The 27,404-nt window shown below is 37.1% G+C and overlaps 1 protein-coding gene across 1 annotated transcript; it reads left to right on the forward strand.

The window, feature by feature from the left end:
* Positions 1–23,492, forward strand: LOC124166402 (secretory carrier-associated membrane protein 1). Its single transcript, XM_046543926.1, has 10 exons — positions 1–190; positions 511–612; positions 2,455–2,607; positions 7,412–7,420; positions 9,005–9,083; positions 11,670–11,798; positions 14,363–14,519; positions 15,166–15,267; positions 15,351–15,477; positions 20,420–23,492. Exons 1-10 carry the CDS (start codon positions 134–136, stop codon positions 20,567–20,569), a joined length of 1,065 nt encoding a protein of 354 aa, XP_046399882.1. The 5' UTR covers positions 1–133; the 3' UTR covers positions 20,570–23,492.
* Positions 23,493–27,404: the final 3,912 nt, after the last annotated feature.

The following is a 27,404-nucleotide window of genomic DNA, read 5'->3' on the forward strand; positions in this document are numbered from 1 at the left end:
GCGTTCCGACGTGAAGTGGTGAAGTGAAGGAATGACATATTGCTGATGATAGACGATCGAGTAATGTGTTCTGTTCGATCATAACTATTGTTCAGTGCTTTATTCAATAGCTTTAAATAAGGACTCCAAGAAAATGTCGGGATTTGATGAAAATCCTTTCGCTGAGCCATCAGTGGACAATCCTTTTAATGTAAGACAGTGAATCACTCAATGCTACGTAGTCACAAGACTTGATTACCTTTTAGATGTTTATCATAGTTGTAGTTTGTCGTCTTTTTATTTTTCATTGAAATTTTCTTAAGCTTTGATTAGGATATTTTAGTTTATTTCGTGTTTATCAGTAAAAGGAGTTTCATACTGCCCTTTATATCAACTTAATGAACATGTTCGCAGAATCTTTTTCGTGCTTGATGTTTCCAGTGCAGTGGTTAAGTAGATCATATGTTCCACTGACCACTTGTGTTGATGTAAATCAGTTAACTCAATTCTTCGATGATTTATTAACCCTAGGATCCCGCGGTTCAACAAGTCACTGCTAATACAAATAATGTCCAGCGGGATATTGAGGAATACAACCCATTTGATAACAAAGGATCTCAACGACCTACCACGGTAATTATATCTCTTTTATTTATAGTGATTTATGGAGTGCATATTATCGCCACATATACTGAAGTCGTTCTATTTATTAGGGTGTAAGTTAGTTTATTTCCGCATTGGGCCTGACGTAATAGTCATAACAAATGCCGATTCGTTTTCATCTAGAATTAGCAACTTTTTTTAATGCCATGAAAAAACTGATCTTGGGTTTCTACTTCATTACTTTTATTTTGCTGTATATGTGCCCATTATTATGACATGCACTCAGAAATATTCCTCCCACCCTTTCACCTCTCCTTGTGCTCTTTGAAATCCGGAAACGTGAACAACCCTAAATTTTAAGGTAGCATTAATGAATAATACATTTTTAATTGTCTGATAGCATCGAGAGTAACTCTTTGCTGTCATAGCTAATTACACTGTATGTATATGAAGGCTGTGCGGTGGTTAAGTAATAATCTTAGCGTACTCTCTGCCCAGACCATCAAAGATTGAAGATGATACATGCGTAGACATCTACATTTCAAATATATCTGGGTAATGTCCAATATGACCTGCTGGTACATACGTCCTGCTGATTCCCTGATAGTTGCCCTTGCTGGTAACTGCTTGGGGCAGTGAGAGTCACTACTTGGTTGTGGTGCACTGCAGTAAAATTTACCTTGTTTCATGAATTGTCCCTCCATATGGAAGCAGACTTTTCTGTGGGCGAGAGGACCCCTTTTGAGAGTTAACTACTTCATACTATATTTTTTACGAATTATTTCTGTCAGCTGTCTTCCAATTATTTTGCACTCATTGTTACAGAGTTTCTTCTTGCTTATACATTCTTATGCTATTCACATATAGGAGAAAACTGTCATGAATTTTTTTCCTCCTCTCCGGGAAACTTGTCAGTTTTTGGAAATGGGTAATATGATTTTGTAATGCAGAAAAATATCCCCAGAAAATATCAGCGCTAGGATATTGCAGCAAAAGGAATGAATCTGGCTAGCATGTGCTGCACTGCTTTGTCTTGTTACTGATATCCTCATCATTCGAGAAGGCCCAAGAAAAGGCTCTCCTACCTAGAGTGTGTGATATTCAACCCTTTTTGGCATAGGCCTGGTTTAGCTCCACCCTCAATCATCAAAACCAGCTTTGTGATGGAACAGTATTTTGTTTTACTGGAAAATTTACCCGCCAATGTAGGATATTTCAATCAAGGGGGAAATGTTTGATCATACGTTTAATTTGATTCTTAAGTTTCTGCCATGTAATCTTTTATCTCATCAAGAAATTGTTTCGATTGTCACCACATTACCATTTCTGTCATAATTGGGTTTCTCATCACCTGAATGGCAATTCAAAGTCACGAGTCCTATGCCTACAGTGTAAGAAATCACAGCATGTTTACTGATCATTTGCAATCTTAGAGCAACTAGCATAAAATTTACGCAAGTTTCTGTCAACTGAATGTGACCAATGTTTGCTTTTATACCCTGATTGGCTGCTGGTATTTCTCTTTTATGTACAGAGGTGGGAAGTGCCTGAAGCCATGTCTAAAGTAATTTACAACTATCGAGTTCCAATTTGTATCAATTTTCAAATTTAAATTCATCTTTATTCTAATAGGACATAATGAGAGGAGCATTTGTGTAAATATTTATGAAAATAATAAATCCTTCATTTTATAGTCAAACTTCATTAACTTATGGGTGCTACGTAAATTTTTGGATTAACGTTTGTAGTGTACACATGTGAATAATGTCATTTTAGTCATAGATCATTAATCTCATTGGTACCTCATGTTTGTTAGTGATTTCAATTTGCTGATATCTAAATTTGTCTAATGTTGAGGTCTCTCATCTGTAGCAAGTCCGTGGTGCTGCTAATCCTCCACACTATGATTCTGGAATGGGTGGAACGACTTCCCCTGCTATTATGCAGCCAACATGGGAAGTGCCTCAGCAGCCACCGCAGTATGCCAAAAGTGGTCAACAACAGATGAGTCCAGCAGCCTTAGAGGTATGATAATTGTACGTCTGTAGCTATGTCATGGATATGGCAGCAACTAAAACAATTTTCCGGGAAATTTGAATTGGTAGGAGTGGATTTTCCTCGAATGACTTTGTTGACTGGATTGTTTTTTTTTTTTTATCGTGTATTTTTTATGCCTTTAAATTTCTATTATATACATCATATCTGACCTGTCTGCATTTTTGTCACTTCTTTGGTCAGAATGTGCAAGGAGTTTCACCAATGGTAGCTGGTATACTTCCTTTCTTTCCTACTATAAGGTCTCAGGGCATGTGTTTAATAGGTTTGATAAAAATGCATTTTACTGTCTAAATGGGTTTGCAGCTAGTGCTTCAAGCTGGTGGTTAGTCGTCATTATAACCTGCAATAAATTCCAACTTAGTCTGATTATACCTTCTGGCTGCACTTCAGTCAAGGTTTGAAAATTTTTCATGTGAAATGTTTGGCGTTGAATCACATCCAAAACATTGATTGACCATCAGGAAAAGTTCGAAGTTTTTACTTTTTCTGAAAATTTCAAATTTTGACCTAGAAACTAATCCTGAAGATCCATTCAAGTTGTAATTTTTTATGGTTAGGACCCCCTACCATTACCTTAAAGCTACAATAAAGAAGCTTAGTTTTGAGTACAGTTTTCATAAATATGTCTTAATTCTCTATTTTATATCTTGGCTGCTGCAAGCATAACAAGCTACACTGCTTCCTGTTTTTTTTCCTTTACATAATGCTACTTGAATCCCTAGGTATGAAATGGTTAGAGTTCACAATAAGACATCGTCCAGATTGTTTTCAATTTTGGAACTTAATACGGTAAAACCTCTATACATCGTAATGGAGGGAACCAAAATTTGGGCAATTTGATGTATGGAGGTTCACTATAGAGAGGTTGCAGTGATAGGCTCCATAACTTTCATATCCTTTGGAAATGAAAGGCACTACTGTTTTTTAAACCATTATATTTATGCATTTAAATAAACATGCATGCATTAGTGAACATATATTTTTTATTTAATGGTAACACAAAGTGAGCACTATTGCGTGATTTTTATCATGATTCGAGAGAAAACGATGTGATCTCTCTTAATTCAAAAGTCACTTAAAATGATTAGGATAGTTGTATATCTTTTTATTATTTACTGTTAGGTATACTCTCATACGGAACAAAATGGCCATAGCTAATTGTTAACGTGAAAATTACGGCATATTAAAGGTGTAAAAGAAAAAAAATAAGCGTGAAACATTTGTCGCTGAAAATGTCATTCCATGTACATAATCGTGGCTGCATTAATGGTCTCTAGTTGTCTTGGTACAATTTGCGGAGGTAGTTAGGCAGTCTCCGGAATGTCTCCTTGGTATGATAAGTGGAGAGTTCAGGAGTGAAGAACTTCGCTACCACACTGGCATCTATTGGAGTTGTATCTTTCTGGCTGCTAGACCTGAAAGGTCTCTCCCTCCCACCATAGATTTCGATGTAAAGCTGTATTCTTTGTATAACTACGTGTTGCATGATAGTTATTATATTTTTGGTGATCTGCAACTGATGAATATAAACAAAATTTCTTAAATATACCTCAAAATCTAAGTTATCAAAGTAATATTCCGTTGCAGAAAATATTATTGGCACTTAACCCTTTCATGCCGGACGTCGGGTGGAGCCAACAGGCATTTTCAAACGTATAACACCTGACGTCGGGTATAGCTGTTGCGCATTTTTCAAGGCAGATGACCGGACGTCAGCTCTGGCTGACGCGAGGGAAGGGAAGTGACCGCTGAGGTAGCAGTTGTGGGATACATTCAGGACCAGCCTGAGACCCAGCAGCGAGTCCATAGGGCCACTCCTCGGCAATTAAGCCCGACCCTCCCACTCATTTATGACCATCCTCATCACAGGTATCCGTTGTGAAGTGGTTATATTTTCAATAGTTTTTTCAGTGATATATTTTATTGCATATTTAAATTTTTTTATACTTTGAAATGAATTATTTGTTTTGTTCTGTGCCCAAGCAATTTTTTAACAAAATATTCTCGTTAAAAATAACGGACGGACATATTCAAGCTATAGTAAAAGAAACATCATAATGAAATTTTTGTTTTTGCGAAATTACGAACCTCAGTCCCAGTCCCGGCGGTTATAAAATGAACTTTATGACAAAGTTCCATGCATAAGCAACGACATTTAGGTGGATCTTCTCTATGCTAAGTTTTAATAATTGCGCTGCGTTTAAGTTCTTCTCGTGCACTGTGCCCAAGAGCATCAATTATGGTTCTTTATTCAGTGTACACGCAACATCATATATTAAGCTTCATTCCTGTGAAGTGATGGTGACCCACTCATATCGGCTTGTACATTGGACGTACTGTTAGTCCTCTTCCTACGCACATTCGATTTACGAATTTTCAGAGATACGAGCATTCAAAATTTTCAAATTTCGAATTTGGCGCCATTCAATTAGGCCGATGCTACGAAGTGTGATGTAGAGGAACTCTCACTGTGGGCGCAATCTGAACAAAGTATCATTGAATCCGGTGTGAATTTAGGAACTGTTCAGCATGTCGCCCATTCTTCCTTTCCTCAAGGAGCGTTTTTTTTTTTTTTTGCTCCGGCTGCATCGCATGCCCAGCTAGGTCAGTTTGTAATATTGTGAGTTAGAGCACGATTGTGATGCAGTGTAGCATTTTTTAGGATAACCGTACTTCTCAATGCCTTTCATCTCGGCCGGTGAGAGTTGCCTGATGACGGTACAATAGGAGGGGCGGATAACCCTACGCCAGCACGGTTTACAGCCAATCGCCGTCCCCCAAATGCATCCTTGCCTCATCCCACAACGTTTTTAACTGCATAAGGTGTACCGAAATAAGCCTGATTCACCAAAACAAACCCTTTCTTCGAATCAAAACAAGTGATTCTTCATCTGGGTCCTTAACGCTTGTCATCCCTTCTGGCTCCTTTCTTCACGGAACCCTTTGTAGGCCTTTCCCTTTCTTACCTGGCAACCTTGACCCCTACCCCGACCTAGACCATTCTGCATGTCATCGGACAACTCTCGGCGGCCGTACTGTAGGTTTATCAACGCAGGAACAAGGTCTTGGAACGCATCAGGTCGTATATTTGACTTTATTCGGGAAGATATCAACCCTCAATTGCGTCGTGCCGCATTCTTCTGTTGAGAAGCTGAAAAGAATTTTCCTGTTTATATATATTTCCGTATAATTTAAAGAGATGGACAACCACCGACCAATGAGAGAGCAGCAGCAGGATGATGAGGCCTATATAAGGCGGAAATTTCCGAGTTCCTTCACCTTCGACATGAAGACTGAATGCAATGTCAGCGAAACTGTTGTCGCCAAAACCCAATGGACGTGGTGAGAACCCGAAGAGAATGCAATCTGATCAACGCCGCAAAAATCTTCAAACCTTGTAGATGACTATTGGAAAACTTCTTAGTTTGTAGGAAATTAATAATGTTATTCACAAGGGGGATAACTTCAGAGACTGTGACTGCACTTCCACTAGTAAGAAATGTTGCTCCTTCAAAAACGTCCAGAACGTCAATCAATTGCTTGATAGCATTGCACTGTGGTGGAGTTAACTCTACATTATAACTCAGGTTAGAGGCATCTAATGTTATTGCTTGCTTCTGTTCCAGAAGATGCCTCTTCATTTGAAAAAGGATGTTCCATCTTGTGGGTTCATCCTGGATGAACTTAGAATGAGAATTGGGGAAAATAATTTTTTTGAATGTTGGTGTATTGATGCAGTGGCGTAGCCAGGAGGGGGGTCCGGCATGCCCCTCTTCCCTTATTATTAAAAAAAACAATTGTTTTCCTTCATAAAAGAAAACAAAATATTGAAAAATCATGAATTTAAAAAATATTTCTTTAACGTATGATTTTTTTTTTCGATTATTAAAAGTGTTGGAATTATTTAAAAACCTTTATTTGGTACCCTGTTTTTTTTTTTAATTTTCCCCAATGGTTTTAGCCCCCCCCAAATGAAATTCCTGGCTATGCCACTGGATTGATGGTATGCATTCAGCCAGGGGCCCGCTGTTTTTTATTATTATTTTAATGAAAATTTCTAACCTTTTTCAACTTAGATGCATCATTGCAGAGCCATCGATCGGCAGAGAGAAACAAAAATGACGTCAGGGGAAGCCTTCTGTCTTCGAATCCGTGATGATCTTTAAAGATTCTTTGAAATTAGGATGAGTGGAACGGTTTGGGAACAGTAGCTAAATGTGTGACGGAAGGTAGCCCTAAAGTCGATTTTTCGGATTTTTCCCACGATCATTTTCAGTTCCCCACGTCGAACGATATCTATTCACCACTCTTATCTGTGAATTAAATGTAGTTCATCAAATTGCCTAAAACAGCGCTGCATGCACTAAAAGACTAAGTTCTCTACGTTGTTTCCGTGTCAACTACCAACAACGTGTGTTCGGAAGTGTATGGCACGAAATTTGAGGTATTCGAGATCGTACTTTTAGCATAATAATTCGAGATCTCAAATATGGAATAATTTCTCTTATACTACATCGAATACTTACGCTAGTATTCGTGGTATTAAAGTATTCGCAGATACTATTTGCGCATCTCTAACGATATCATTTGATAACCTTTTTTTAACTCTATGTGTATTCCCTGGTATACTTTTATGTATCTAAATTTAAAGCATTTCAGATTTTCATCATATTTTAGTTATTTAAGTATGTAAGATTTAATAGTTACTCTCAGCTGGAAATCTCAATAGTAATTGTTTTCGTTTTTCTTTTTTTCCATGTGGCTGGTAAAGGAAATCAAGGTAAGTTCACAAGAGGTTATATTTCCTCTTGGGTTAAATCTTGATTTATTGGTGTGGGTGAATTTATTTTGCTTTTAGTAATGTAAAGTCTAATTGTGTGTCTAGTTTAATGTACACCTCATTATGTAAGAATTCACGTTCTCACAGCTAATTGTAGCTACAATTTACAAATTTGCTTACTTTTGCCGACAAGTGGGAGGAATGAGGCATTTTTCATGTAACCCTGTTAGTTCTTTCTGTTTTGTGAAGAAAGTAGGAGTGGTCAAGATAGAGCTTACTGGTCTGTATACAGAAGTCCCATATTATATAGAGCATTATGTGTACTAATAATAATTAATCATTAATGTTACGATGATATTTTCATAGTACGCTTTTCTGTAGTACACCTATGTAACATTGCTATAGAAGCACTTCAAAATTAGTATTAAATATTTAGTGGTCTATATGAAGCAAATATGATAAATTGAACAATCATATGTAAGCATGTGAGGTGAGAAAAGGGGCCTGGAAAATCCTTTTTTTACTTACAAGGGAGGAAAGCAGTCAGCAATGGCTATAACTGTGCTTTTGTTGAACTAGAGCACCTATGATCATAGCTTTTCATTTTATTCTCCCCCTTTCCAGATGAGCTATGATTTTTCATTTTTTACTTTCAAAATATTTTTTTGTGCATAAAATTTGCCTTAATTTTGCTATTTAATTTGTGACAAAATTCTAGGCATTCCATTAGAAGTTAAGTATTTTGATGAAATATCATATGCCTTAAATTGTATGTCAATATACAGTGGAAGCTTGTTTTGGCGAGTACGGTATGCAATGAGATCAGTACCCAAGGGTAACAACGCACCGGGGCTGGGAACCAAGTCAGAGACTTATATACCCGGGCTCCTGGGGAGGGGTTTGGAAAGGAAGGAAAAAGGAAAGAGGCGCCACCGCGATAGGAGCCCGACGACGCATCTGGGATAGGGATAGGGTTGGAAGGGAGGAACAGCGAATATCCTCGCCACTATAGAAGTGACCAGGGTCCACTACTAGCGAAATCATAATTTAATGTTTTGTACACAAAGGAAAGATTTTCCTGTGGGGAAGGAAAATTTTACGATTTTCCGTGGATAGTACGGTATGCAGAAAGAATCGGATTTTAATGAGTGATTGGCAGTGTACTGTCAAAATGCCTATGCTTAACATATAAAAAAATATGCATAGATATACCAAGGCCAAGACGTCCCTGCCAAGGTATGCTCTTGGTATTAACAGGTTTATCTCTTCTGAGTGGTGGTAGCCCTAAAAAGAAGAACTGAGATTTTGTGGAATAGGTTCACCATCAATCTTGACAGAGATCAGCGATTGTTGTTTATTCTTATGTCAAGAAAATATGACGAAGATAAGATTTGAATTAGATAAAACATCAGCATGATACAAAAATTGCAGATGACTTGATTCAAGCGTGATTTCATTAATCTGTAGACCAATAAGAGTGTAATTGAATCATAATTTTTAATATGTATTTTGGTTTTTTAGTACCTAAATTTATCTCCTTAGGTGCTTAATTAAAGGCTAACATTGTATTCATTTAACTTGCAGCGACGCCAAGAGGAGTTAGATAGGAAAGCAGAAGAAATAAGGAGGCGAGAAGAAGAATTGAAAAATTCTCCTTATAATGGTATGTATACATATATGAAATACATTTTTTGTTACCCACTACAACTGTTTTCCTATTTTTCCTGTAGCTTCCATTCAATTCTAGGGTAGTCACTGTTGTAGGGTAGTTTGCTCTGAATTTTTGTGCTCATGTGTCCTTGCTGTTACACTTCACTCAGTGATTAGTTGCCTTTGAGGTCAAGATATCAGGGTACACAGTAGTTATATTTGATCCCTTGATGTGATAATAATAATTCGACTTAATTGGGCAATATTTGGACTAAAGAGTCCCGTCTTCCATTTAACCTCTTGTCATGCATTAAATTTTTCCAGTTGAATACAATATTAAGTTACTCTAGAAATTTAATGCAGTTAAATTATAGCAAAAGAGACTCAGAAATGTGCTTTAAAAAAAAAAACAACAAAAAATTTCAAAGTGAACAAAGTTACATTTACCAAGTGTAAAAAGATGTGAACAAACGTGGGAAAAACGTAAGGATATTGACTTTCATCCTTATGGGATAAAACCCATTGCAGGCAAATGTCCATGCAGGATAGGTGTTCCCTTAAGGGAAATTACTCATGTGAGTGAATCAATTATGATGCAATTGGTTATAATGCATGGTAATCCAGGTTCAAATCTTTTTTGACCCAAAATCTTTATTTATGATGATCTGGATTGCTGTTCAGTTTTTCGAGAAGCAATCTGGAAAGTCTGTTCACTTACTATGTAGTATTGTACTTCTTGAGTGTTCAATTTCTTTTTCAATTGCTTTATCAACAAATTTGCCTTTTAGCTTTCGATTGATTCTTATTTTAATACAGCAAACTCCCAATTATCCAGGCTACTTACAGGGAGCAGTGGTGCAGCGAGGGTGGGGGGATAAAACCCCCCCCCCCAGAAGTCAGAGAAATTTTAAAGTTTAATCCACTTACTTATTTGGATCAGTATTACTTATAGAATAGTGTTAGGGTTAATCAAATGTCTCTCAAAAAGCTGTAAAACTTGCCATTTTGAACCATTATTCTTAAATTTTTGCTGAAGGAGGGCCCCCGCAACTCCTGCTTGCCCTTGTGGGTATGAAATACCACCACACCCGTAAGTATGTATTAGTTGCGCCTAAAACCCCCCCTAGCCTTAATTCTTAGCTGTGCCCCTGATGGGGAGAGGCGGCACAAATAATCAGAAAATAGGGTTATCCAAACTTACTTCAATTTCTTGTAATATTCATAATTTTCGGAAACCAAAAAATATATTATTATTTATGCTCTTAGTCAGTTATTTTATATTGCTTCGCAGACTCATTGAGAGCTTTCTTCAGCCGACCATGATCTATTTAGCGGTGATACCGTGATAGTACACCTCTCCTTATACTTCAGCAAACTGTCTACACAGGGGAGTGCCTGGCTGTCACTCATGTGATTGTTACTCCCTTCATCTCTGCTTTAACTTCTCCCATTACCTCCACTACTGCTTTCCTCTCCAGTTTGGCCTTGACTGGTCGTGGCATAAACATGCCTTAGTGCAATGAAATCTCTGGTTCCTTTGGGTCGTATTTAACCACGCATGAGGCCACGGCAATAATAGGATAGTTTCCTTCATTAAAGAAAACGAAAGGCATTTGTTGCGATTTGTTGTTGTTTTAAAAATCTCAGGTTAGGTGACTGTTAATGGTCAATTTTAACCTCATTTGAAGGAGGCCAGATTGGCGGCCATGCGATGCCACTCCACATGACGTCACAGGGACCCAGATGCTATACGAGTAGTCAGGAGTTTTACATCATCTGAGATAACCAATGCATGCATGAGGCACAGAGTTCAAGGAAACATTTCTTAATAATCACCTATTAAAATTGCCTGAGGTCAGTAGGTTTCCTTCGTTTGATAGGGTATTAACAATCCTTGTTTAAGCCTAGCGGTACCTGCTAGCAGCCTGCATCGTAGCGGCGCTCATAGCCTCGCACCATGGTGGCCTCACACGGTGGCAGCTGGAACCAGAATGATGTCATATGGGCTTTTCCCAACATTCATAATTAGCCTTCACATTTTCGTGCGCTTGAAAATTTTCACTTTTCATTTAACCGCGAAAAATAGATATCATCATTTAAAAATATAAAAGTGTCAAATACACACTCCAGGAGTAATAATCTTTTGACATGGGCAATTTAAAAAAATAGGAAACCTCCTTATTGTGCATTTGCAAAAAATACATTTAAAGATCGTAGATGACATTTTTCTGAATTTACGATGACCTTGAAGAATCTGATAAAATTTATCAAGGTTTTTCCTGTCCCTCGTCATCTTCTGTAATGCAAGAGCAGTCGTCCAGGTAAACTTGAAGCATTCCTTGTCAATAAGTAAATAAAATAATTCCATGATGCGACAGAAATGCTAATGGAAATAATAAGGCTGGTGTAACCTTGCATAAAAATGCAATAATCCAGGTGCTTTTGAGTCCAATTTATTTTTCTTATAAAAATCACAGAAAACATCGGAGGAATGCACGGGTAATCCAAGACATGGATAATCCGCTGTCGGATAATCAGGAGTTTGCTGTATATGAATCTTTGTTGACCTCAGTACCTAACAGTGGTGTATTTTTTGCAGCTAGAAGAAATAACTGGCCACCATTGCCTGAAAAGTGCTGCTTTCAGCCCTGTTTTTATCAGGATATCAATGTAGACATTCCTTTGGAGTTCCAGAAAGTTGTTAGAATGTTGTACTATTTGTGGTTATGTGAGTATGCTCTAAGTTTAAATTTTTATTTCATCTCTGTGATCTTCATTGTAATACAGTGGAAGTCCTCTATAACATGTATGGCCTTAGCTCATTACCTCATGGTGTTCTCATGTGAGATCATTTAAAAAGCAACAGATTTCTGGCGAAAGCTGGTGTATCAACTAATTTAAAGCCTAAATTTTTAAGATCTCATGTGGATGTCAGAGAAATATGTATACCTAATAGAGAAAGCATGGAGGTTACATATGCAAATACACAGATAGATATTACAAAATCTCTTAATTTTAAAGTGATCTCACATGAGATCACCAGGAGTTAATGGGTTGGTTGAGGGTAGTGCAATAACAAGCGAGTTTTTTTGTGGTGGTTGGTCCGTAGTGAAATAATCTGCCTTTAGCAAGGGCCTGTTTTTTCCCAAGGGCTCTAACAAGTCATTTCAGGATGCATAACTATAAGGATATACTTATGCTAAACTTCATCTGCAGAGTGCTTGCCAGGCCGGTTGTAAGCTTATTTCAGAAGCATTTCACCCAGGAAAGGCAACATTGTGGCAAAAAATAAAAGATCGCCATCTCCTCTTATAGTTATTGATGTCATCGTCCACTTAGTGCCTTATTTCCAAGCTTTGGGACCACAGAGAAGCTAGACGCAGATGAAAAACTGTTAATCTCTCCCAGGCATCCAGGACATTATAGCATCTTTGCTTAAGTAAATAAATATATTTCCATTTGAAAATTCAGTATAGTTAGATCGATGGAGTTAGCTGAGACAGATGTCTTGCTATCCTGTAAATTGTTACGCAACAGCCAATAGTTGGAAGTCTGATAGCCAGCCGGAATGCCTCTAGAGTTTGGCAATTTCATCAGAGTTATGATGTCGAAGTCAACCACCAAGGGATTCCTGCTGAATTTTCGTATTTTTCCGCACTCATCTATTTTTCCGTGATTATGTGGTGATTTTTTTTCAGCATGAGCGATTTATTTAGAGTCATGGACCGTGATAGTTTGTCAAAGCTCCGATTGTCATTCTCTTTCAACATAAAATAGCACCAGATAAATATCTTTAAATCGACAGCGATATCAACCAGCTGCATGTCGGTAAATGGGCTCCGGGATATCTAAATTACGATGTAAAGTAATGTAGTTCCAAAGGGAAAGAATGCTCTCCCTGACGATCATGACTGGGGAAAAACTTCCTTGGTTCTTTCGCTGATCCTCCGTCGAAACTGACCTTGGAATGGATTATAGAAAGAATCTTCTGGTGAATTGCGCAAATGATATTGGGCCTCCTCTTTTGAAAAGAGAAAGTAGCCAATTGAAAAAATATTGGGTTAACAATGGACTGCCCGTAGAGAGTAGAGTTGAAAGGGGCATAAGCCATCAATTGAAAACATTACGAGAAAACCATAATTGTAGCGGCCCTCGGAGGATAACTCGTGTCATCAGTCGTCAGGTATCATCGAAGTCAAGTTCAAGAAGTGAAGGATAAGGTAGTTAGAGGTTATTTAGGGATGACATAGCTCCATTAGATCGGATCTGATACAAAAAGTGCTTGGTGTTTGGATCAGAAGGGGAGCAGAACATTACGAGAAGACAAATCACCCAGCTTGCGAGTTGAAGGTCCCAGCTCTGCATTCGCGGAAGAAAGCAGTTGAAGAAGCGTTCCCCAGTAGGTTCTATAGACTCTTGGTGAACTTTCATGAGACTCTTCTTGTTGATGAGCGGAAATTCCAAGATTTGGATAATCATTTGCATGAACCGTCATGAAAAAAACGTTAAATCGGGCAAAAAATTCTTGTGCGGGAAAAATTTTTACGACCACATATGTGGAAAAACACAAAATGCCGAAACACTAAATACGGATAATTTTTACATTGTCCTAATAGGGGATGAATCGGGACCCCAAATGCAGAAAAATGTTAAATGCGAAGACATTAAATCCGGATCAGACTGTAGAGCTCATCGGTCACTAAAATATAGAGGGATGACTGGAAGCTGTTTTTAAAGCAGATCCTGAATGTGAAGCCTTAATTTAGACTCCTCAGTGGAATGGTTAAAAAATGGTTCTGTAGGAAAGAGGAGAAAATGGTGGTTGTAGAAAAATGAATAATATCGAAAAGTACTGTGTAAGTGTGTAGAAGCAAATACTTAAAATTCAATTTTTTTAGATTTTGTTGCTCTTATTACATTTTGAAATAAGTTATTTCTAAGCAACAATGACGTTATATTTATTTATATTGTAATATTTGGTCAAAATCAATGTAAAACAGGAATTTATTAAACATGGGCACCCTAAGCTTTCACAGTTGCGCTCCAAAGTTTAGGCTGAAATTTTTATAGCTTTTGAAAGAGAGAAAATTGTATGTATTGAAAAAAGGTATTGCATGATTATTTAGGTGAAGAAAATGATCGTAAACATTTGCATATATTTATATTATGATTGTCTATTTAATCGTTATAAAACATGTTTTGTGTGTATTAGATTAACTTGAAGTTCTATGGTAGTCATGAAACCTTTTTATTTGTGCCTAAAAATTTATTTATATTGTTCTTTTGTTTCAGATCATTCTGCAGTGTTGGTTTTGAATGTAGTTGGTGGACTAGCTCTTCTCCTCAAATTATCTGATTTTACAACATTTGGTGTGTCCATTCTATACCTAATCCTTTTCACTCCTTTCTCCTTTGTTTGTTGGTACAGACCAGCCTATAAAGCTTTCAGGTAATTCATCATTTTATTTGCTCTATTATGATTTTCCTTTGCATAGAGTTATTTTAATTGTATTTAATAGTATATGGTTGCATTAGTGCGTGGCTAGTGTTATTGCATTCATGATGGTTTCGGCCCTAACTGGTTGTTTAACAGATTAGGGCACCACTCTTGTAGCACTCCTGCTTTTATGGTGGAATTCCAAAAATTTTACTATCAGAAATGTAATTGGTTGGAAAAGTTGCCTTTTAGTGTCAATAATAAGTGTGCAAAATCATAGCTCTGTCAAATATTCATCTTGGGCCTGACCAAGAAGTTCAAAAATACAATTTTTTGTAAAATTTGTTATTTTTATAGGTTAGGTAAATTTTTGAAGAAGCATATAAGCAATCGATTAAATGGTTATTTAAATGTGCTTTGATCAAATGAAAATTATTATAAGTATAATTTAAGTATACCGGGACTAGCCACGGTGATAACTTTACGGGAGTCACCCGCAATGCACAATTGTGCGAAAAATCCACAGAGAAAAAATCATTCACCTTGACCGGGATCCCGGTCAAGGCGAATGATTTTTTCTCTGTGGATTTTTCGCATAAGTATAATTGCCAATTATAGAGGGATATCATATTAATGAAGTTTCTTTTCATTATTGCAGGAGTGACAGCTCTTTTAATTTCATGGTATTCTTCTTTGTGTTCTTCTTCCAATTCCTGGCAAGCACTATTCAAAGTATTGGCATTATAGGATCAGGGAATTGGTATGTAATTTTTTTGTATGTCACATGTGTTTCATGGCTTTTTCTATGTCATTTGATCTCTTATTAAAGTTTTTCTCTTCCAGTGGCTTATTAGTTGCCATAAAGTGTTTTGACTCAACACCTGGTGGAGTAGTGGTTGGTATATTGGTTCTAATTGTCAGCCTTGGTTTTGGCTCTGCTGCTGTGATGGATCTCCTTTTGCTTTCTAAGGTGATTATGTTTTAATTTCAACATTCATGTTTAATGGTTTAATTTTTAATGGAAAATTAGAAAACGGATACAATTTTTCATTTTTGGCATGCCAGCCTTTGGTTTAAAAAGAATAATTTCAAGAATTCCAAGCTTGTGCTTTGTACATTTCATTTGTTTTTGTGAAATTGAAGACTGGAATTTTTTTAACAAATTGAAATTCATGAATGTGTTGAAACATTAGTAACATATGATGAAAACTATTTCATTTTTTTGTTTTTTCTTGCTTTATGCTTTCAAGTTGCTTTAGTTCTCATATCCACCTCCACATTTGTCTTTGGTACTTGCATACACTTAGAAATGGTTTCACCTGAAGAATATTGACTCAATATAATGTAACACCAATTTGCACTAACCTAAGATAATTATTTTTCACCTCCCTACTCCTGCAGAAAAGAGGACTCTTACAAACAGGTGTAAAATTCTTTCCTTCAAATGTGACTTGCATTATCTATTGTAGGTTGCATAATCTCAATTATGGCCACTTGAGTTTGCTGCTGGATAGCTTTGCAACTATAGCCAATGTTAAAAATAGCAGCACCATAATTTAAATTATATTATTTTACGTTTTAAAACAAAAACAATTTTTTGCGGCAGGCAAAGATTCAGCCAGCACTGATCAGATGATGGGGGCATTTCATAGTGTCAGCAAATTCGCCTGTGTTACCCTGGGTTTGGCTTAGAAAAGCACCTATTTTTTTATTTTATACCTCTAGTGGCTAGGTAATGATTTCATGAACATGATTTCGAAAACATAATTCCATAATTTAATTCACCATAAGTTAGATATTTGCCTGTCATAACTTTTCTTGGCAACAATAGATTTCAGGTAGGTGCATCATCTTGTTCTCATGCTGTTCTTGAGGTTCGGATATTGCGTAAAATAAGAAATTGCGGTAGAAATTATTCATTTACTTAAGTAGAATAATTGTCATGATTGCTACATGTGCCCTTTAAATTCTTGCAAGTACTCCTTTTAAATCTGGTCTCTGGTTTCCACTAAACTAGAAAGACATCTTAATTAATCTCTGTAATATCAGAGCAGCAAATAATTATCTCCACCACCCTGTAGTTTATACCAGGTTGATGTTCTGGCTTCGTAATTAGTTACTCGTAATTAGAACTTGTGCTCCATTTTAGGTATTGCCTCCATTAAAAATAAATTATTAGAGGAGGCTGTGATGTAAGCCACCCTATGACCTAACCTCCAGAGATCTTTAGTAAAACATAGGGGACTATATTTGGAGGTACAGTAAACTCTTGATTTTACGAAGTCAGTGGGACCGGAAAATTGGCACTTCGTAAAATCGAGTTTCGTAAATTCAAACCTTTTTCGTAAGTCACGAAAAAAATGTTCGCTTTTGTTTCTTCCGCCGTTTTTTGTCTTTAGTGGTCTTATTTAAATGTTTTCGGTGGTTATTCTCGGTATAATTCATAGAAAAGGCTTTTTGCTATCGATTTATGATGTGAAAAATCGTTAAATAATTATACCACCATAAAATTCCCATTTCTTGTTCATACTTCAACGTCAACGATCGCTAAAGAAATTCCCGACCAGTTTAGAAAACGTAATCAAATAATGAATTGCAATGTTTATTATAAGAATTAACAGTAATAAATTTGTGGTTAGGAGCCAATAGCTACTATTAAGTATGCAAAAGATAGATATTTGATTCTGACACCCACGGAATTTTAGCGGCAGCCGGCCTAACCGCCATTTATGTCGCCCTCTATCGCTCAGTGACGAGAAAAACAGAAAAACAAGGGTCTTAGCCCGTATCCAAAATAACCTTCGTAAGTTAATATTTCGAGTTACTTCGTATTTTCAGCAGAATGTGCTCTATTTTCACTGAGATTCAATTACGATCATAAATAACGCAGGATGTGATTATCTTCTGGCGAATATTTGAAGTAAATTCTGTTTGAGTTCTCCGTCCGACTACTGTGTTCCATCATCTTCGCAGACGTTGCCATAAAAGACTCAATTCTTCATCAGTACTGTATTCTTCATACCGGGTGTGAGGTGACCTGTTCATATAGTATGTTTCTCTCCTTTTATGCCGACAGGAGCAAGGTTCCAACCGGAAAACGACAGGAGAAACATCTTACAGTATCGGAGAAATATAGATAGAAACGTTATTATCCACATTGATTGTTTTCCTACAAGAGACGTTTTATCATTTCTCAACGTGGTTAAGTATTGGTTCGCTAGCGTGAATTCCCAAAAAATGACACGCAAAAACCTGTACCGTCACCTCATTTAGTTTTCGTGTTCCTTTCTCCGCCGTATTGAAAGTTAGGCAAAGGATCATTGACATAGAGAAAAGATTTTCTTAGTTTTAGCACTAAAAAATAGTCGCGCCATAATCGTAAATAAATATAGTGTGGAAAGAGCAAAGAAATTAATTTCAATTGAAAAGTCAGCTGAGAAGAAGAGAGACAATTATAAGCGCGGCACCATTTTCCCGATAGTGGAAGATACTTCTTCCGCCTCTCTCCGGTTAATAACTTCCCCCCGTTGCAGGTAAAGATGAACCATGCCCTTCTCCACTATCGGGGAACGTTCCCAGTGGGTGGGGTGAATAAGAGTGGGATGGGGATTGCCTGAGGGAAGAAGTGTGGTCAGCACAAGGACTGGTGAAGGGGGCAGGACAAAGAAGGGTGGGGAAATGGCCTTCAGCTCTGCCTCAGTCTACTTTTGGGGGCCGTATTTTTTTGCGACGCACACAAGCTCAGTCTCCTTAGGGAGGGAGTGAATGGGAAATGCTGGGGAAGGAGGGGTTTGGGATGCGTAAGGTGGGTGTCAGCAAGATCAGCCAAAGGCGGCAGGAGGGAAGGGACGGCTTTGGAAAGACAGAACCCCAGCATGGGAGAACGGGGAAGCGCGTGAGAAGAAAGTTCATGGTTAGACTTGGAAGTGCGTCTTCATTACGAGAAGCCTGAAATATAAATTGGCGGTAAATAGAGCCCAGTACTTAAGATATTTAAGTTGTTCATTCACAAAGGCCAATATATACACGAAAAGATATTATGGCGCGGATTGCATGTATCAACGTCCATTTCGGGATGTTATTAATTTCTGTTCCCATTTATAAAAGTAGCAAATAGATTTGAAAGAATGATAATCATGAATAAAAATATCTAAATCGATATCCAAACGCACATGAGCAAAATAGATGAATGTATACATACCGATCCATCGCAAGTAATACCGCTCAAGCTTCTTCCGGCATAGGACTTTAAAATCCTGGATAATGCCTTGGTCCAAGGGCTGGGACTTGCTAGTCGAGTTCGGGGGTAAAAAGAGGACTCGAACATTAGCCAATTTTAGATCTTCCACGTATTTATGAACGGTGGCATTATCCATTATTAAAACAATTTTGCTGTTCTCTCCAGCAATTTTTCTGTGTAGACGTATAACCGTTTGCTGGAAAATTTCTCGGGTCATCCAGCTGTTTTTATTTGCATGGTAAAGAAGGGGGAGGGCTTCCAATTTTACATGTTTTAAGCACCGTGGCCTTTCAAATTTCCCAATGACAACGGGCTTATTTTGTCCGCGCCCGTTTGGTTGACGCACAGCCCCACAGTAACACGCACTTTACTCTTTTTCCCCCCATGGCACCTTTGCCCTTTGAAACCCAGGGTTGCGTCAGGTAATGCATTAAAAAATAGCTCAGTTTCAGGGGCCAGCGAGGGTGAGCTGGTCGAGGAAAGGGTCCCGGATTAGGGACCCTTCGAAGTGCTTCGGCGAAAAGTAGTCAAGTAGTCTTCGAAGTACGTTCACAGCAGTGCAAAGGGTTAATTAGGGGTGTTCGAAATACTCCGCGCGACCTTCCTGACATGTTAAACTACGAATTATTGTCGATGCTATGTTTACGAACAGGCACGTAAATAGGGGCATAATGTCAGCCGCGATATTTTAACTGAACTCCTACTCCCCCTAAATTCCTACAGTGAGGTTTTTGGCGACCCATTTCTCTCCAAAGTTGCATTATCATTTACGATTTCGCACTTTTGATGGACCACAGTTGGAAGCGCTGATTTTTTAGCTACTTACGCCGGCGTAACTAGTTTTGTTGACAAATTTGTCGCCGTAGTTCGTATAAACGAATGCCATTTGCTCCTAGGGACCGAGCCGAGGTTCGTAAATTCAAAAAATTTCGTATAATCGAAACTTCGTATAATCGAATAGCGCCATGTATTTAGCATAGGCTTTTCACCGGGACCGCAATATCACTTCGTATAATCGAAAACTTCGTAAAATCCTGCTTCGTAAAATCAAGAGTTTACTGTATACAGTAATTATATTTCAAATTTAAATTTTTTCTCTTTGTGGAGTTCCAAAAAATAGGGCTTGTCTTCGAATTGTATTCGTCTGAGATTCGTGCAAATGGAGTATGTATTTTATTTTTCCCAAAGATCATGTGTACTTGATGTAAGTTACACCAAGGAAATTTGTGCAGTTACAATAAAGTGACAATAATTACAATCACAGAGCACCAACAGTGAAAACACTGTAATAAATATAAGGTAAATTATTCCTTTGGATGTATATTTACGGAGTAAAACAATTTCACTTGAAGGAAATCATGAACATTTAAAAAAATACATTAAGTGATTGAATGATTTGTATTCTATGGGACAACATTTAAGTAGTTAAATGTCTATTTCCTTAGGGCCTGAGCAGAATGCTCCAGACTTACCTCAATTTCATGAAGATTTGAGAATTGATTGAATTATGCTTGCGCTTTGAATTTTTTACCTGTAAAAGTTGAAGTACGGAGAACTTGGGTTGGCATAGTTATCTGTGATTTGTCATCACCAGTCAGCTAGGAGGTGCTTCACATTTCTGTTCTTTCTCATTGTGTTATCAATTCTTCAACTCGTTATACCTTTTTTACAGATCCATCGCATTTATCGTAGCACTGGAGCAAGTTTTGCAAAGGCACAGGCGGAATTCACGACTGAATTCTTGAGAAATGAGCATGTCCAAGGTGCTGCAGTGAATGCAGCAGCAGCCTCCGTCCGAGCACAGACGTCCAGTCGTTACTGATAAATGTAGAAGCTCCTTCCTCATTCATACCTCTCCAGTCTCCTCTCATATCTTTTGGCATTCTGAGTTTAGTTGCTCTCTGAGCATTTTTCTTGAACCTTACCTTGAAAAACAAGCCAAAAGTGTAATTATGCTATTACTGGATTAATGAAAGGAGCTTAATAAAGGTATGATTCTGTACATTCATACTTCTCTTAAACATGCATTAAGAAGTATGTGTGAGTCTGTTCACCTAGTCCTCTCAAAATATTCAAGCTTTCTCTTGAGGATTACCATTCATAAACTTGCATCTATGCTGTTATTGACCATTTGAATTTTTGGTGAATCAGTTTATCTGGAAAAAGGGTAATAATTGATTTCAAGCAAGTGTAGTCCTCCCCATTTGAGAGTGGTGCATTAAATACATACCCTGTGAAAGTGTGTCAATAAGCAGCCAACTTTAAATGCCTATCTCGTAGGCATGAAAATTTACCTAAATTTGTGGCTGAAGTTTAAGATCTATCAATGTTTAACTATTTGAGTGGCTAATCTAATTATTATTTACTCGTCATTTTACCCTTTGGATTCAGAAGCCATAATAATGAAAATAATATAGGTAATGAGTATTTCAGATAATTTTGGGAGTAAGAATTCATTAAACGTAATTCAGCCTAAAACCAACGGGATAATGTTGATGTAAATATTTGAAGTGGACATTACATACTTCATCCAGGTATCACGTCTGTGAGCAATTTCTCTGTGAAGCTAGATTTGTAGATTATGCTTAAGTATTGCTTCAAAGGTGTTGATTATCTTAATCCTTCCTATTTAAACTAAATCAGTGGTTGGAAAAAAAAGTGTTTTCCACAGGTAAATTGCTTTATATCAGATATTTCTAATGAGCAACCATGTTGAATTGGTATACTTATTTGAAAAATTAATGGGTCTTATTTTTATTCTTCTCATGTAATTTTTTGAAAGTGTGATGAATGTGTTGTCTTCTTGATAGAACTCCGTTGAGAATGTAATTAGATATTCACTTCATTTATTTACTTTAGAATGCATAGTTCTTTCATGAACATTACTTCAGTCAGAGTTAACTCAGCTTCATGAAGAGCTATTCTCCTGATGTTGTTCTGTAATTCTGTCAAATTATTATTCTGATGAGTGACTCTTTGCTAATTAAGGTTGCAATTTTCCCAGGCCCTTGAGCATGGAAGGACTAAATACTATGCAAATGCGTACTAATAAAGATTTCCTAAGTAGTTGTTAGAGTGGGACGATATTAAAATGTCATTGTTGTGATATGTTTTAGTAATTTGTATTTTCTTGTAGAGCATGCAAGTTTTGTGTATGATGAGGATGCAAATTGGATACTTAATTTTGTTGTGTTAGAAATATTTATATGAATTTTAGTAGTTTCTTGGGATCTTCTTGATAATATATTTGATTGCTGATAACCAAAATTTCAGTGAATACTAAGTAAAATATTCCCTGTTTTTTGTGTAATGACATTTCAGATACATTATTAGTTTTGAATAAGCAAGACCTGAAATAGTAATTTATTACAGTCCACAAGTTATTATGGTTTTTTTTGTCTGAATGAGACCTTCATGCCTAACATATGATGTTATTCTAATTCAATTTATTTTGGGAGTCATTAATATTTCATTCTTATTCTTGACACACTTGAAATAGATACTAGCACAATTTTACTTTGGTATTCCAAGTGTGTGATTGATGGTTTTCATTTGCTTTTGTTAAAATTCCTTCTCGCTCTCTATATTAATTTTCACTCTAGGGCCTTTATTTACTTGTCCGTGAAACTTAGGGCATCATTCCATAAATTTGATCACCTTTGATTTTTTTGTGACCTTTTTGAAATATTGTGGCACAATGCATACATTTTCCCTTCATCCATATATTTTTTTGTACCTTTGTCCATCTTAAATGCACTGAACCATTATATATTAACAGTATTTGTTTCTTTTGTGTCAAGGAACTTATTTTCATAGTCAAAAGAATGTTCCTCTCAATACTGGATATCAGTTTTCAATTGTCATTTTTCATTTCTGCTCTATTTAAATATTTGTCTCAATTTAATGTTCTGCAATATCAATATAATTATTTCTCTTTTGAAGCATTCACCATGTTGGGTTACTGAAGTCATGTGCATCATCATTAAACATGACCTTGTTTTCAGATTTTTGTGTGAAATGCTATGGTGCAGCTTTTTTATTCTTATTTGAGAAAAAAATGGTGAGTAATTGTTATTCCAATGACATTTCATGCAATTATGCACCGAGTAGGACTTCTGTGACTTCTGAAACTAATCCATCCTTTGTATACAATGGTTATTCAGGTGTTGATGCGAAATGTGTATTCACATCTTCTGACTTGTAACCTGCATATTTGTATCATTAAAGCCTCTATTTGTCATGGAAAGGTTAATGTGTGTTTCTATGAAAGTATATTTTTTTTATCTGATCTAGGTGGTAACAGCTGATCAACTTATATTACTGTGCTTCTTGGCTTGTTTGTTCATAAATATTTCCATTCTGCATGTTCTATTAATTTTTTCGAAACAGTTTCAGTATTTTAGTTATGTGTAAATATTTCTGTCTTTAATAATTATAACTGTAAGCTACAAGATTGTGTACAATTGCCTTACTAAAAGTACACATTTTGAAGCTGCAATGCTAGTATGAACTTCCTATCATTGATCCACAGATGAATTCATATCTTTAACATGCAGAGGTATTCTATGAAAGGTTTTGGAAAGTGAGATCTATCTCTGCAAAATGCTCAAAATAGAAATGTTTGGGAACAGGTGGATTCATCAAGATTTCGCAACACTTTGTTATTGTTTTTGTGAGTGTTGATTTATTGCGAGTGATGTATCAAATTACCTTACCATCAGTGATTAAAATAATTTGCCTAATAACATATTGCAATTTGGCTCCTTTGTATGTTTTTTTTATTTTCTATGTTTGGTTATAGGTTTACTGTGAAGGTTTTTAACCCTTAAGAGTGCAGAAACATTTTTATACATTTTGCACACAGACTGCTGCATTTACCCAACATTTTTATTGCTGCCTGGATATCATTCATAGGGACACTTTCCCTCACCATAATGATCACTAAGGGGCCTAATTCTACCAGACCAGCCCTCATGGCAGGTGGTGCGTCCAGCACAAGGGGTCTTTTCTGCAATAGTTTGCAGCTACAATCATGAACTCCCGCAGTGTTAGGGTTAGGGGATTGAAAAGTATTGCAGCCTGTAACTGTCTGCATATACATTTTATGGGCAATGCTTTCAGCGCTACATTATGTATTTGGAAGAGGGAAGCACCTACTAGAATCTATTTAAAGTATCTTTGCAACTGGCCTTTCATGCGAGCTCAGAATTTTTCGAGCTGCATCGCGGAAGGAGGTGGGACGTGCCACCAGCAGTGGCTTTAGCATGCATCACATGGGTGGGCCAAGGGTGGGCAAGATTATAAAATGGGTGGGCCGAACCTTGAGTCAACATGGATAAATATGTCATAAAATCCACTTTGAGTGTATTTTTTTATGTTACGAAGTGAATATGGACAGTACATAATTGTTCAGCAAATTAACAGAGTGGTTTTTGGTATGCTTATAGCTATATACAATTTATTTTAATTTTATAGAATAAAGTTTAACTTCGGACTTCGATTCTGAAATTTGTCCATCTTATTTGGGTGGGCCCAGGCCCACCCTGGTGCCACCACTGCCTGCAACACGGTATTTGGGATATGGAGAGAGAGAGAGATGGGCATTTCCATGTTTTCTCAAAAGACTTTGTCAGTTCATGGAAACGAAAGAATCTCTCAAAAAAGCTTTTTTCCACCAGCCACCATGTGACTCATGAAAAAGGTTAGGAACTCCGACTATCTCCACAGGTAAAGGGATTAACCCCTTTCCATTCCTTTCACCTCCTGCTCAGACTCCTTATATTGACCACTTTCAGTGGCCATTAGAGAGCAATGGTTGAGTGCAGTTCTGGTGACTCAGAAATGGACAGTTTTGCATCAGAGTTATGTCCAATGTTACTCAGAGTCGAACTTTGTATTTTTATTTCAAAACCAGTTTCAGAACTTCATGCCATTTTCGAGGGACCTAGCAAATGCAGTCTTGGGAGTACCGTTTAGAGTGCACCAGAAAGTAATGGGGTAGGTGGGGTGTGGAGGGTTTGAGCTCAAACTTTGAGAAAATTAGAATTTGCGAGTCCTACTGAAAATACTGGAGCAGATTGTGCACTATTGCCTTCACTTGACTACAAAACAAAAAATTTACTTTACTTTGATCAATCCTTGGCACACAAGAAGAATTCCAAAGAAATACATAGATAAATTTTCCTTTGAGAGTCTAGAATTCCTCAATGAATTATCCTCAAAACGAGGAAGAAGAAAAGAGGAGATAATAAAAGAATAAGGAGTTTGTAGGAGTTATGGTGAGGTGACATAGAAAGGAATTGGGATAATCTGCAAAAGGTTGGAAAAGGAAATAGGGAAAGATCACCACGGTGTAAGAAGCAAACAAAGGCAACGGACATTTGGCTACACAGCTATCTAGCATACACCATGGAGGTCTGAAAGGGACTGAATTTCCCCAAGGCCATGTGCCTATTGAATTTTGGTTAGTTTTTTAGAAGTTGTGTGCCTTACCCCCTCTCCCCCTTGTCCTGCCTCTCAGTCGCAAAGATATTTGAAATAAATTCTAGTCCATAAGCTGCTGATGAAACATCAAATTGAGAGAGACTTAGTGGTAGATGATGTCTTTATGATAGTGTGGTCCTTCAATCCTATCTGATGTGCTGGACACATGCCCAACGCACTTGCCTGCTTTTTCAAATGCTCTGCACTGATGCAGCATGTTGTGTTTCAATTTGTTAGTTTGAATTAAATTATGCGATATTTGGGTTTTTTATCTGCTCACCACAGCATATTATAAAGACCTATTCTTTGAAAATAAGCTTTGGTTATTTCATATATGTTCATTCATGTTGTATGCATTGTATAACTATGCTCTTGGTTTGCAAGATCAGAAAATAATAGCCATTTTTGCAGTAGTTGTCAATTTCTAAAGCATACTTGGCTCTTGGCTGTTAGTATATGAACATTTTTTCTGTAATAGTCAATCAAAACAATTTTCTTAAGTTGACCTTGTGGTATCAACGGTACTCAGAGAGGGACCTGCCTTTTCTTGGCATGGAATGATTATCATAACATGTTCCTGATGTTCTGTCAAGTTATCTCATTTGACTGAGCTACGGTATTTGGCCAACCATTATTTTCTGGATCTAGAGGCATAGACAACTTTTTCAGTCAAAGGGAGACTCTTGAGGCTCAAATCCTCTCTCATGAGATAATCATGATGGAAATGCTTTTTCAAGGAATGTGCATGAATAAACAAATGGAGATGGTAGTTGCCAATTGTGCTCTCTGAAAGCCATACCATGAGGGAGATGAACTTTCCTGAATAAGAGATGTGTCTGATGAGGTAAGTGTGGGAGAGGATGGACACTTTCAGTGACTGTTGTTGCTGTTTGTGAGGGCCACCATGTGAGACCAATGGTCTACTAGAAAGCAATATCAAATAAGAGACTCACTATCATGAAAGTATTTTCTGTATAGATATGGGATGTCAGGTGGTCTAGAAGGAAAGATAGTCCTTTTTTTGAAGAGGTCAATGGAGGAAGTGAGGTGGAGCAGGGATAGCTCTATTTTGGCAGATTTTCATAAGAGAAGGAAAAGCCCTCAATATTCTATTGCAGGCTCAGCAGCATCCTTAGTCTAAGAGGTATCTATGAGTGAAGTTCCAGCACTAGTGACAAATGGTAGGATATCTAAATGGACCTTAATACTGAAGCCTGAAGGAGGTAGTTAATTGAAACAAGCTCCAAGTAGTGTAGATCCCTTAACCCTTTGTGTACATTTTGCAGTACCTCTTGACTTGAAGGTGTAGTTCCACTGCTAGAGGAATGTTATTTAAACTCTCCCTTGCAGATCTGGATTAGGTCTGCAGATGGACCTTGGTAGTCGTAGATTTCAATAGATAATAATAAATTTATTGGTGCCAAAAGATATGCAAAAACATATATAGGACCCGTCAAAAAGGATAAACACAAGAGATTCTGAATGAACAATACATAAAAGAATGTTACACAGTTACAACAAAACAATTAAGAATTGAGGAATTCCTCAATAGAATAAAAGGTATTGTTTAAAAGGTACATCTTTAATTTAGAGGAGAAATTTCCTTTCATCTTTTAATGAGGCAGGTAGGTTATTATAAATCCTGCAACTCATGGTGACAGGACCAGTATTAAAAATACAAAGGTTATGTTGTCTCACAGCATAATTGTCTCTGCTTCTCGTGTTATGATTATGAATATCAAGATTCTTTAGAAGTGTCAAGTGAGAATGGTGATTTCTTATAAGCATCGCAGCACAATAAATATAAATTCAAGGTAGGGGAAGGATTTGTAACTTTTTAAAAAGATTGCGACAGCTGTCTCGTTTCCTAGCTTTGCAGATGATTCTGACTACCCATTTCTGTAATTTAAAAATACGAACAGCCTTAGGGGATAGACCCCAGGCTAAAATACCATATCTTAGCCTGCTATAGATATGAGCAAAATAAATAGTGATAGCTGTTCGTGAGTCGGTTAATTGCATCATGCGTCTAATGAGATAGCATCCAGATGCAATAGAGGATGAAATATGATTAATATGAGAGTCCCAGGACAGATTTTCATTAATGATGAGCCCAAGAAATTTGGTGTCGCATTGACACGTTGAAGACTGACGTCTTCAAATTTTAAATAAAG

The sequence above is a fragment of the Ischnura elegans genome, chromosome 10, assembly GCF_921293095.1.
Source record: "Ischnura elegans chromosome 10, ioIscEleg1.1, whole genome shotgun sequence".
NCBI lineage: Eukaryota > Metazoa > Arthropoda > Insecta > Odonata > Coenagrionidae > Ischnura > Ischnura elegans.

Excerpts from the sequence above, each read along its gene's own strand:
- LOC124166402 (XM_046543926.1), top strand. The coding sequence starts at position 134 with ATGTCGGGATTTGATGAAAATCCTTTCGCTGAGCCATCAGTGGACAAT. Across the intron at positions 11,799-14,362 it reads GTTGTACTATTTGTGGTTAT|ATCATTCTGCAGTGTTGGTT; the intron begins GTGAGTATGCTC and ends CTTTTGTTTCAG. Across the intron at positions 15,268-15,350 it reads ATTATAGGATCAGGGAATTG|TGGCTTATTAGTTGCCATAA; the intron begins GTATGTAATTTT and ends TTTCTCTTCCAG.